This window comes from Ruditapes philippinarum, unplaced genomic scaffold, assembly GCF_026571515.1.
Source record: "Ruditapes philippinarum isolate M1 unplaced genomic scaffold, ASM2657151v2 ctg107_1_1_1_1, whole genome shotgun sequence".
Classification (NCBI taxonomy): Eukaryota; Metazoa; Mollusca; class Bivalvia; order Venerida; family Veneridae; genus Ruditapes; species Ruditapes philippinarum.
Window position 1 is genome coordinate 7,886 of NW_026864052.1, and position 13,002 is coordinate 20,887.

The 13,002-nt window shown below is 34.7% G+C and overlaps 1 protein-coding gene across 1 annotated transcript; it reads left to right on the plus strand.

Moving 5' to 3' along the window:
* The first annotated feature begins 11,021 nt into the window (after positions 1-11,021).
* On the plus strand, positions 11,022-12,428 carry LOC132724282 (uncharacterized). Its single transcript, XM_060709115.1, has 2 exons — positions 11,022-11,862; positions 12,139-12,428. The coding sequence occupies exons 1-2, from the start codon at positions 11,022-11,024 to the stop codon at positions 12,426-12,428; spliced, it is 1,131 nt and encodes a 376-aa protein (XP_060565098.1).
* The last annotated feature ends 574 nt before the right edge of the window (positions 12,429-13,002 follow it).

Genomic DNA, 13,002 nt, shown 5'->3' on the forward strand with positions numbered 1-13,002 from the left:
TACATATATATAGCATGAATTTGTATCTGGTGAAATCTTTAGTTAGTTGAAAGTACAAACTTTTCAATAGTATAAATATCAATAATTTAAAGAATAAAGATACAGTTTGTCTTTTTTATTTGTGTATCATAAAATACTCGTACTGGTCAATTTTGTTGAATTTCAAGACCTAGTTCCCACTCTGGAACACAGATTTCGACAGTTGTTGAGATTGCAGCTGCATAGAATCAGTGTTTTTAAACTATAATATATACCAAAGATCAAGTCCTTGTGCCAACTTCTGGACAGATTGAATCACACAAATTTTATTCAGGGACATTTACAGCAATATAAACAGGGCTGTCTAAAGTTTTTCTCATACTTCTAAAGACTTCATTAGCTTTCAGGTATGCAGGTAGAAATTTTTTACCTGTCCAAGCTGTTTTTGTCATCCGCGCAGTCTGATCAGGATCCATGCTGTTCGCTTACCAACCCTGTTACAAGTAGAGAAACTGATAGCTAACAGCATCGATCCTGATCAGACTGTGCGGATGCGCAGGCTGGTCTGGATCCATGCTGGTCGCAAACGCATTATGTTGGATTTGTCGTGACACGGCTCAAATGTCAAGAGGCTGGCACAACCTGCACTACAGACCAGACCAGAGAAGCAGAAACAGTACCAAAAACTTGTCATAAAGGATGGGAAATGGCAATTTGAAACTGTTCAGAGTTTGGTAAGTAATTATTAAATAGCTTTATGATTGCGCATTAATGAAATGTAGAATACATGTATGTTAAGAGTTATTTGAAGAAAGAGAAGATTTATTGTCTTCGCCCAGCTGAATATGGGTCATTATTTGGGTACATAATTAAGAGAGTTACCAAGTTTTGGCTACTGATGAGCATTATAATAAATAAGATACAGTGTACAAGATGTGCAGGCTAATCTGGATCTGCACTTGTCGCATATGCGTTAAAACACGTATTCATGGGGTAAAGGATTAAAGAGCTTTTATGATCGATTGTGTGTCCGTGTCCGCATTGGTTTAAGTTTTTTAAAAGTCATTGTTTTTTTGATAACAGTTTTATTTATTGATTGATCTCTTAGATATTTACCCTCTCCCCTACCCCAGGGGTATTTGATGCACCAAGCAGGCTCAAGGGTGGGGATTTAGACAAAAATGGTTGTCTCTAGGGTGGGGATTTAGACTTCAAACATTTTAAGATGTCAAATTCCCCTGGGTCAGCCCGCCGCCCCTGGGTGGGCAAAATAATGACAGGTGTTATAATCAGTTCATAAAGAAGTGCATGAGATAGCAGTGATTTTATTTCTGGCATAAATTTGCTTGACTTGATATTGATAAAAAAGATACCAATGGCAGTTTATAATTACAGTCAACTATCGTTATCTCGACATCACTTTTCTCAATATTTCGTTATCTCGATGAAATTTTGAAAGTCCCGATTTTCTTCCTTCTTTATCTATATTGGAAATATTTGTTTATCTCGATATTTTTATTTCGATATTTTCAATATCTCGATGTACAATTTCAGCCCCAACAGTTATTTTCACACTATAATCCTTTGTTTATCTCGACTAATAGTTTTCTTTCGTCTGTTCCCTTCAGGCGTGTGAAAAACACAAACTAGACGATAATTGCTTAATAGGGCGTGTCAAAATGATGAATATGTTTGTAACATGTTTAGCTGTTTTTATAAAAGTTAATCTATTTAGGGCGTTGATTGACTTATGTTCAAAATGAGTGAATTTTACGTTCTTTATAAATATTCGAACACTGTATCAATTCATGTAAATGAAATAGTGAAAGTATAGAAACGCTATCGTTGCAATATTGTTTCACAACATCACCACCAAATCAATCAGCGGTCGAACAACATCGAGAAAGACCCGATAAATAACCCGGGAAGATATCCGGATCAACCACCCTGAAAACAATGTTTTCACTATATTGGTGTATTACTGAGTAAACCTCACTATGTGTTTTTATCACAGAAACCCGTATTTCTGCTGGTAATCATCCACTAATGTTACTTTGTTAAATATTGACTAGGCCTATGAAAGACATGGGGATATCATAGTTTATTTGACATAAGGTATGCACATGTCTTTTGTAAAAATCAGTTTCTGCCTTATTCAAACCCCAATATGTTTATCTCGACATTTCGTTATCTCGATATTTTTTGGACGGTCCCGATGACTTCGAGATAACGAGAGTCGACTGTATTACATCATTTTCCCCCAAGTGTCACCAATGGTCAGATTACCAGACCAATTCCCAATTGTAAATATGCATATTTTTTCCGGATCAAACTAAAATTCAATCTTTTTATTAAGGACGTTTTCGGGAGTTTTCATATAGACATATAGGCAAAATGAAAACTGTTCAACAGAATTTCTTTAAACTTGGCATGTTATGATAACAAACATTTTATGCGAAAAAAAATGGGGTCACCGTTCTCGTTTTTGAGTTATCTAGTTAATTTATGGTGCAGTTATTTTATGATTAAGAAAGCAAGTTATGACATAACAGCCATATTATAAATATATATTTTTATCAATGCGATGAAAGCGCTCATGTGCCCAGTATTTAATTAGTTTAGCATGCTGTTTCCATACTCCGACAGCTCTTGTTTTGTGTAAAGGAAAGTGTGTATGCTTTGTTACTTTTTTTTTCTGTTAAATTTTAATATGAATATTGTCTCTGACATTTAGGGATCCAACACATTTTTATAATGTGCTATTTAAAAAAAAATATATCAGAATTCTCGACTTTACACATCCGGGCATTTGTAGGTGGATAAGAGTTACGCGCCCCTTGACTACTGGTGCAAACAAATCGATTTCCGCCATATTGATTAGTGCAGATACACGAAATTAAATAGTTTTCTTCCGTAATATTCGATAAATATCGACAAAAAATGCCAAATTCTTGTTGTGCTGTTGGATGCAGCAATCATGGAATGATGAAAAGAAAAATTTCTTTCTTTACATTCCCAAGCGATCAGGAAAGGCGTAGTAAATGGATATCGGCTGTTAAGAGAATAAATGCCGACGGATCAAAATAGCTACCGGGAAAATACACTGTATTGTGTGGTGACCACTTCATTGAAGGTATTTTTTTGGTTGTGTGTTTAATTTTGTATGCAACATGCATAATTTTTAAGGACATCAGCGTTAAGAAATCAAATAATGGTTCCTTGAAATTGATAACTAAAGACAAGTGGCTTCGTGTCAAACTTGTTAAATTTCATCCAGTTGATGTAAACTTTTCCACATTTTTAATAATGCGAATCAGTATATGTATATATAATAAATCATATATAAATTTAGTAAATCATTACTTGTCATGAAATGAAAATAACTAATGACAACTATTATATACACTAGTTCATACCCAAGGGAGTGACACTTGACAGATAATGAGATATGTCAGATTATCATTATGTGATGTCAGCTTTAGTCTTCTCCAGGCTACCTTACAAAGACTTTTGAGTCATTGTGTTAACTGTTTTGGTTAATTTTTCAAATATTTATATTCATTCCAGGCAAACCAAATCGAGACCCAGCACACCCGGACCATATTCCATCACTATTCCAGCATGTTGAAAGAACACCTAAAGAAAATCAGTCAAAGCTGCAACAGTTCGCAAGTGCTGTGAAAAGAAAGATAGCCTTTAATACCCCAACACCAGCAAAGCGTCAGCGAAAAGTGCTATCACCATTATGTGAAAGTGAAAAACTCACAAGAAGAAGAGGTGTATATGCCACCCCCCTTCATGCAGATGTGAATAGTCAATATATTGCTGAATATGAAAAAGCTCAGTATAATATTGAAATAAACAATCTCCGTGCAGAAAAAGAGAAACTCAAAGAACTAAATAAAGTAGCTACAATAAGTAACATTTTCTGGTTATGGATATCACTCATCAGTGCAAAATTAGACTTTTTAGTCAAATGGCCAGACTGTGAAACAATATTTGTGACTTTACCAGCACCTTTTAAAGCAAAGTTCCCTAGACTGACTTCGATTATTGATTGTTTCGAGATATTTATTGAGAGACCAAGAAACCTACAGGCACGTGCCAAATGTTACTCAAATTATAAAAAAAACACAGTACTGTGAAAGTTTTGATTTCATGTACCCCAAATGGTGTTGTTTCATTCCTATCTTGTGTATGGGGCGGTAGAGTTTCCGATGTTGAAATAGTACGGCGCTCCGGTTTCATAAGTACTAAATACCACCTACCAAATGACCAGATTTTAGCCGATAGGGGTTTTACTCTGCAAGATGACTTTGCTTCAGCTTGTAGAGCAGAGTTGATTATACCGTCATTTACTAAGGGGAAAAAGCAGTTGTCTGCTCAAGATGTAGAGACATCAAGAAAAATAAGTAATGTGAGAATACATGTGGAAAGAGTAATTGGTTTGATAAAACATAGATTCAAAATTTTGCAAGAAACTCTTCCAATAACTTTAATTAAATCACCAAACAATGAGGCTGATGAGGAAGACCTTGCAAGAATTGACAGATTACTACGTTTTTGTGCTGTATTACACTGTAGTTAACATGGGTGAAGGAATAGTTTATAATGAAAAGGAATGAAGCTGACCATGTAAGGCTGGTGTTAGTAAAAGTACTGTAACACAAACACATGATGAATTGACTTATATTGTATTTTTTTATTACATATTTGATTTTTTTATCATGAATAAAATTCTAAAATGTAGTACATTTTTTTTCTTCAAATTTTAAGTCCAATACATCAACACAAAATTTGTTAACATTGACTGATATATTCTCAGAAGATTTCAATCATATTTAAGATAAGTGTGTAGGCAAAAGTGAACAGTTAGACACATTTTTTATTTTTTAACACCAGAACTTTTCATTCATGTTTTAAATATGACATTGTTTACATTATCCATAACAAACATCATTTTCACAATTTGTTAGCTGTAGAATAAGTGTGTCATTTTAAGCATCTTTTTTCTCACTTATCAATACTTTTGTTTAATTTTTTGCACTTTGAACAAAACCAAGTACCCTTTGGCTCTCTTTTAAGTTTCATACACTTAAGGTGAAACCACTGCACAGTGCAATTAGGGTTGTCACATCCTACATATTTACTGTCATCTTCTGGCTGCTGACAGATACAGTAGAGTTTATCATTTTCTTGGACATGTACAACTGGCTTTCCATGTGCCAGCTTCCTTGTCAGTAATTCTGGCAAAATATATGATTTGTACATTTGGGTACACCTTTCCAGCATATCTTGAATGAATTCATTGTTTCGTGTTACATATGTTACTAACAAAAATTTTGGTGCCCACACAAAAAAGTCACACACACTAATATTATAAACATACATTTGTAACTGAACTTGACTGTAATATTTATGTGACTTTTTCAGCATAAATTATTATCTTTAATCTATCAGTCGGGCTTTGACAGAAATGTTTTAACATCCATTTCTTTTGCGGAGAAGGGGCATTTCACTTCAACTAATTTAACTTCATGACAGTCACAAGAAACAAGGCTGTCAGCACTGGCGCCAATGTAGGGGTTTTCTTTTGAGAGCTGAAGTCCCTCTTTATGAAGCTTCATATTATTATGGGGTGGATTTGAATGTTCCATAATTTGTTTGTACGCCTTAAGAGCCTTATCTTCATTGTCATTTCCCCCACTTAATAGCTTCAGTTTGAAGTTGAGATTTTCTTGGGTTGCATATTTGATTGATAGCTGACTTTGAAGGGTTGTTGGGATCTGTTCTAATGACTGCATGAACTGTTGAGGAAGTTATTCTGCCAGTTCTTTGCTCATGCCATACCATATTAGAACTCTGGCCTACTGTACATTTATTCACATATTTTATTTCCTCATCAGTTAGTTTCAGATTACTGAATGTTGTTTCACATTGCCGTTTCAGATCTTCAGAGCTTAATGCAACATTTCCTTCTTTATAGAAGGAAGTGAGGGGGGCTGGTAATTTGGGATCACGTTGGGGTCTCTGAATAGCCATTAAAACAACTGAGGACAACAGGCTTATTGTTTGTTTTCTTCAAAGCGGATAGAAAGTGTTGTTTCTCTTCTTCTGTTGCCTTTTTTCGAACACTGTTTTTCTTTTTTGGGAGCGGGATTTAGCCTTGTTTATTTTTTTCTCACTGAAGAAGTTTATTTTTGATATTGGGTCAGACGTAGGCTTGCTGGGGACTTTTTGCTGTCTTGTGGAATTTTGACAAGTGGGAACAACTTTGAGAAAATTCGCCTTTTATTTAGATTCCTTGGTATCAGGATTGTGTCTAAGACTACTCACTACCAAATACAGTCCAAACACTGTGTTCCTGTAACAAAGGAAGAGATTGACAAGTTGATACAGCAAAATCTTGAAAAATACAGGGGGAAGGAGATCATTGTAGCAGGTACTTGATATTTCACTGATGAAAAAGTTTCATTTCATTAGGAGAACAAAAGTAATTGTGAAACAAAATATTGAGTCACAGTGAACAATGTGATCATATTATCCAACTGGGGGATATTTGTGGATAAGAGCCCTTGATAAGCTTTGATAGTGTTGAGTCTGTATTGGTCCTTATTTGATCAACCAATGATAAGACTTCATTATATTTTATATCTATATATATTGACGAATACTGATCTAACATATTTTTGAGCAGTATTTATCAGATTATAGGATTTTAGAGGATAGGTTTAATGAACTTTCTATTCAATGAAAAACATATTTTTAATTTTTAATTGATCAAAAATGAAGTCAAAGAATGCTATATTTTTAGTTTGTATTTACTTTTCATGGGATGGAAGAATGGATTCACCTGGCCACAGTGCACAGTACTGTACTTACACTTTGCTGGAGTATGAAGAAAGAGATTAGGTCAATTCAGCAACTTTCTTAAAGTTTGGCAAGTTGCTACACTGACTTTCTTGAGGGTGCTGCAGTGGTCTCAGTGAGATTAAAAAGACATTTCTAGCACCATTACCTGTTAGCTTAGAAGAGAGGGGAGAGGTCATTTCAGCAACTTTCTCAAAGTTTGGCAAGCTGACAAGACAGATGTCCAAGAGGATGCTGTAGTGGTCTCGGTAAGATAAGAAAAAGCCAGTTTTTTCTAGCACCATTAACTGTTAGCTTAGAAGAGAGGGAAGAGGTCATTTCAGCTACTTTCCCAAAGTTTTGCTAGATGACACCACAGATGTCCAAGGGGATGCTGCAGTGGTCTCCGTGAGATGTCCCCTCTAGTGCCTCATCACATGCTGGGGCATTTTAGTTTAATTAGACATGTTAAGGATCAGGTTCCCCTCTAGCTGAACTGCAAGGAGATGGAGAAATTTTGCGGGAGAAGGGAGAAGTCAACTGGCCGGTTCGTTTGGGCACACGGAAGAGCTACCGGAATAAGAAGAGCTCTTCCAAAGTGTTCGATTGAGCGTCTTCTATTTTTAGAAGCTCTTCCATCTCTTCCACTCAATATTTGGAAGAGCTTGAAGAGATTTAAATCACGTGATGAAAAGAGCATGGCGGACAAGGAGATGTAAGTAAAAAGAGGAATTAAGAAACAGTGTTTTTCATAATGAATAGATTCATAATAGTATATTTGGTGCCACTTAATGTAAAACATTCATATTATTGTTCCTCCGTGTTTCAAATTGCATTTTGTGTGTTTTGAACGCTGACATAACAGATGATTTGAACTAACCTAATATTGGGATACTGTACGCATTTCGGACAATTGAAATCAAAGGTATCAAGTAAAAACCGCCCTGTAACTGAATTACCGGCATTGACAAGACATTTTATGAGATTATGATATCATTCAAGCTTTTAATGTCTGTGGAAAACACTTATTTGCATATTAAGAAAATGATGTAAGCAAAAGAAAAACCTATGATGACGTTGTTTAAACGGGCAGCACGAAATACCCATAAAGGGCCAAATACACTCAAATATTGCCCAAAATACGAAAAAGAAATGTTTTATACCTAAAAAGTGCTATCTTAAGTATGAAGAGTTCAAGTACATGTATACAATATACACTTTCACTAAGATATAATCAAACACACTGTACCAAAATATACATTTTCCTATCATCATTTAAATATAGGGCCTACCAAAATACTGTATAATCCATTAAGGCTATTAAATTTAGAAAAAAAATAATATAATGGACACTTGTATGAAATTTTCAACAACATTATACCCTAAAAATTTAAATGTAGACACAAATATTATCATATCTTCATCTTAAATTGCAAGTATATTATTCATAAATAAACCCAGATAAGCAAATGTCACAAGTTTATTTTCTTACAATATCTGAACTGCCCATTTCAATGGAATGAATGAAAGTTATAGCAAGCTATGTCATATTATTTTATGAATATTAATTCATTTTCTCGATATAATTTATATTTTATACAAATAACAAGAGCGATCAGTAATCACATGTGTCGCCTCATGATGGCCAATTTCATGTTGGGACAAATTTTGTGACAGACGGACAGTGCACAACTAGACTTGGTACTGATCATTCCTGTAAAGTTTGGATAAAATTGCACCAGTAGTTTATGAGGAGTAGTCCGGACAAGCTTTTGCGTATCTGGCAACACACAGAAAAAAAACACCTTTTTATCAAAGGGCCATAACTCGGCCAAAAATCATTCAACCAAAAAACCCGTGCAATATGCGCAAGGACTTGAGCTACAGATCAATCCTGTAAAGTTTCATTGAAATTGCATTAGTGGTATAAGAGAAGTAGTCCGGACAAACTTTAAAATTAAAAATTATTAAAGGGCCATAACTCTGACAAAAATCATTGAACCGAAAAATGCTGACAATATGCACAACTAGACTTGGTACTGATCATTCCTGTAAAGTTTGGATGAAATTGCACCAGTAGTTTATGAGGAGTAGTCCGGACAAGTTTTGTGACGGGCGGACAGACAGACGACGGAGAAGTGATCCCTATATCCCTATACTCCGTAGAGGCGACACAAAAATGAATGTTGCTATATTTGGGTGTATTTGCGTATTTCGTGTTGCCGTGTTTAAACACTGTTAGATATTTATTTATTTCTTTACTTAATACTTTCAGTACATTCTTGGTCTACAACTCTACATCGATGGTGTTCAGCACCAGATTACAGCAGACCCATCACTTGTGGAAGTCTTGAATTCAAATGGTATGTTGTGTAAAGGAGGCAGAACATGTGATTTTATATATCGTCGGTGGGGGGTCAAAATATCGTAACTCGGTTTTTTAGCAAAATGGGTTTTTGATGCCGCGAAAATTTAAACATACCAGCGCACCGTCTCCCAAAATAGTGTAGCTCTACACCAATGGAAAAGGCGAAAATTGTCACGTGACAAAATCTCGTGTGTCGATTGGATGATTTTTGTTGTTTTTGTCAAAACCTCGTATCTTTTAAATTTCACAATATGTTGACGGAGAACGTTGGATAAATTGTTTTTTTACATTCAAATCGGTAAGTTAAGTAGATTCTATTTTTGTACTTTCTAAATTACCTACTTTTTAAGGTTTTAATAAATATGCTTAGTCATATCTGTTCAAAGAAGTGTCCTATTGCGGCTGATAGAGAAAATACATTAATTTTCATTGCTTATCTGTATATAATTCTTTCAATCGTTACTAATGTTTGAAATAATTAAACGTAAATAAAGATATTAATTTTCGCTAAAGATAATTTTTGTTCGATTTCTGACGTTTGATGTAATTTTTCGAGATACGAGAATTTGTCATTTCATTTTTCAGATACTAGCAATCAAGATACGAGATTTTACGAGATACGATTATTTGGTATTTCATTTTCTTCCCGTTTTATATCGAAATACGATGTTTTGAAATAGCTTAAAAATAGGTGTTTTAATTCATCTAGAATCATAATGGCGATTTAATTTTATTTTCAGATACGGTTAAGCGGAATGTCACAGTATTCTGGAGAAAGTGATACCGAGTCAACGGGAGAAACTGAATATTTACAATATAAGTGTCACATTTGTCAGTTTGTACCAGATATTAATGAGTTAATTCATATTCTTGAAAAAGTAGTTGACATTGGGCCTTATCTAATTTCTCTTAGAAATGGGCAGTTTTATGTTCGATGTCAGTTCGCTGACTGTGAACGGTATTTTCATCTATTATGTATTCATCCAACATTTCCAGATGAAGCATTAAATTATTCACATTTAGATACATTGAAAGAAAGTGGGATACACTGTCCAGTCTGTGAGCCAGGGATAAAAAATTGTAAATTATTAACTATTTTTCAAATATGTTACCACTGGGCAAAACAATGGTAACTTTTGCTCAAAGCAATCAAAAGGAAAGCCGTGTGTTAGCTAAGAAAATGGTGGTTCAGAATTCTCTTTTTAAAACTCATAAAGGTTATGGAACAAGAACAAGTGACTGATACGAGTATTAACCATGACATAAATAATAACAACAAAAACTACAATGAGTTGACACCTTCAAATATTTGTAATAAACCAAATTTTTCAGAAACAGAATATAATAATGAATCAATGGAAGTCGGGTCTACGTGTGTGGAAGACAGTGAATCTGTGTGTTATAAGGCACAAGATATTAATACAGAAAGGACTGAACAAGTTATAAATGGTGGAAATAGTGAGCAAATATCTACTTTAGAAAACAGTGAATCTGTAATCTATAACAAAATTGATTCGATTATCTGTGCTGAAAACAGTGAATCAACAATGAAAACAGAAAACAATGAGTCATGCGCCAATTTAGATAACAGTGAACCGGTGTCAAAACACTGAAATATATAAAGATTTTATAGAACTTGAAATATTTGTTCAAAGTGGAGATGCTGAGACTGACATTGAGATTGAAAAGATCGTTGGAATTGTAAACGCTGATAACAGTGTAAATGTGTTTGATGATCGTTCCAATGCAGCAACTGATCAAAATAGTGAATTAGATATTTCTCTGAATTGCAAAGAGTCAAATGTTACTATATTGGATGAATTTAATGGCAGTGTTTGTAGCAGGTGTTAATGATGAATCGATTGGTGGTAAAGAAACTGAGATTGACGAATACTTTCAACAAGCATATTCTGTCATAGGTGAAAGTTCTTTCATTGGAAACAATAGAGACAAAAATAGTGTAAAAGATATTACAACAAATGTTGAAAATGAAACATGTTTGGATCTAGGAGAAAATGAAGAATATGAAGATATAAATAATGACAAAGATGCAAATGACCCAGATTATAATCCTAGTGAAGAGGGTGAATACGCGTCACCATCGGAAGACGATATTGATCATGAAGAAACCGTAGAAAATGAATCTGTAAAGGCAAATGATAAACAAAATGGAAAAGGAGAAAGGCAGAGACATCGTAATAAACAGTTGCGTATGTCAGGGAATGCATACAAAGGAATGAAAAAGTGGATGGGAAGTGGGGATTCCATGTTGAAAAGTCCGCAAGGACGTTGTCTGAAAAAAAGGTGTTCATCACGCTGCCAAACCTCTAATATAAAAAATTGCAAAACCGTAACAGAAGCAGATAGGAGAGAGATATTTACTAATTTTTGGACAAACATGACAACATGGGATGAAAGGCGTGTATATGTAAACTCGCTTATAAATGCTAAAGCAGTGGAGGAACCTACACTTGAAAATGGAAAACCAAGTAGAAGAACTCGAACCCTCACATACCATCTAAGAATTAATGAAGAGCGTATTGTCGTATGTAAACAACTATTTTTGTCAACTCTTGGACTAGGGGAGCAGACAGTATATCAATGGATAGAACAGTCAATATCGGGTGTACCAGATAGATCAGCTGAGAAAAAGCAGAAGCAGTCAGGTAGTAACATGCCATTTAAATGTTTAATACAATTTCTAAATCCCAATTTCTTCTCTATATAAAAAAGTGAGTTTTAAATTAGTGAATGAATAAATTTGTGGGAGTGTGAATGAATAAATTAGTGCGTGCGTGCGTAAGAGTGCGTGAGTTGGTGTGTGTGTTAGTGAGTGAATTACAATATGAATGAGTATCAGTTTAAGTGAATGAGTGATTGACTGAAATATTAAATGTGTTGTTAGCACTTTATAAAAGATATTTGATGCCTTTCTTTTTCAGATACAAGAAAGAAAGCTCAAGAAGAAAGACACGGCCAGCTACGTATGAGTGTCAAGCAATTTCTTGAAAGCATCCCTAGAATGGAATCTCATTATTGCCGTTCATCGACTTCGAAGACCTACCTTGAACCTGTATTTAACTCTCTGACCTGCTTGTATAAAGAATACGTGAAACATTGTAATGAAAGGGTATGTGCGAGTCGTAGAGTATTTACCGAAGTTTTCGAGAGCCTAAATATTGGTCTATTTGTGCCAAAAAAGGACCAGTGTGATATCTGTGTAGGTTTTTGATGCAGGTAATATATCCGCTGATATTTACAACGAACATCAGAATAGAAAAATAAATTCACGAGAGGAGAAAAACCGTGACAAGTTATTTTGTCAAACAAACCACTCAGTGAAAGTTCTTACAATGGACGTACAAGCAGTTCTACTTTCGCCAAAAATGAATGCAAGCGCATTGTATTATAAAACCAAATTAGCATGCCATAATTTCACTTTGTATGACCTTATAACGAAGCAGGCGACCTGCTACTTTTGGCATGAAGGAATGGGGGATCTTTCGGCTAATTCCTTTGCTTCTTGCTTGGCTGACTACATTGAAAAAATGATTTCCAAAGATGAAGAAATCAAACACATCATTATATATAGTGATGGATGTACCTATCAAAATAGGAACTTGGTAATGTCAAACACTTTATGTCACTTGGCTATGACTCTTGACCTTGAAATCACACAAAAGATCCTCGAAAAAGGCCATACTCAAATGGAGGTGGATTCAGTACACAGCGTAGTGGAGAGGAAAATAAAGAACAAGAATGTTTATGTGCCACAACAGTATGTTGACTTCATCAAGGAAGCCTGT

Bases quoted from the DNA above. Each gene is read 5' to 3' on its own strand.
- LOC132724282 (XM_060709115.1), top strand. From the start codon at position 11,022: ATGGCAGTGTTTGTAGCAGGTGTTAATGATGAATCGATTGGTGGTAAA. The intron at 11,863-12,138 runs GTAGTAACATGC...TTTCTTTTTCAG, and splicing joins GAAAAAGCAGAAGCAGTCAG to ATACAAGAAAGAAAGCTCAA.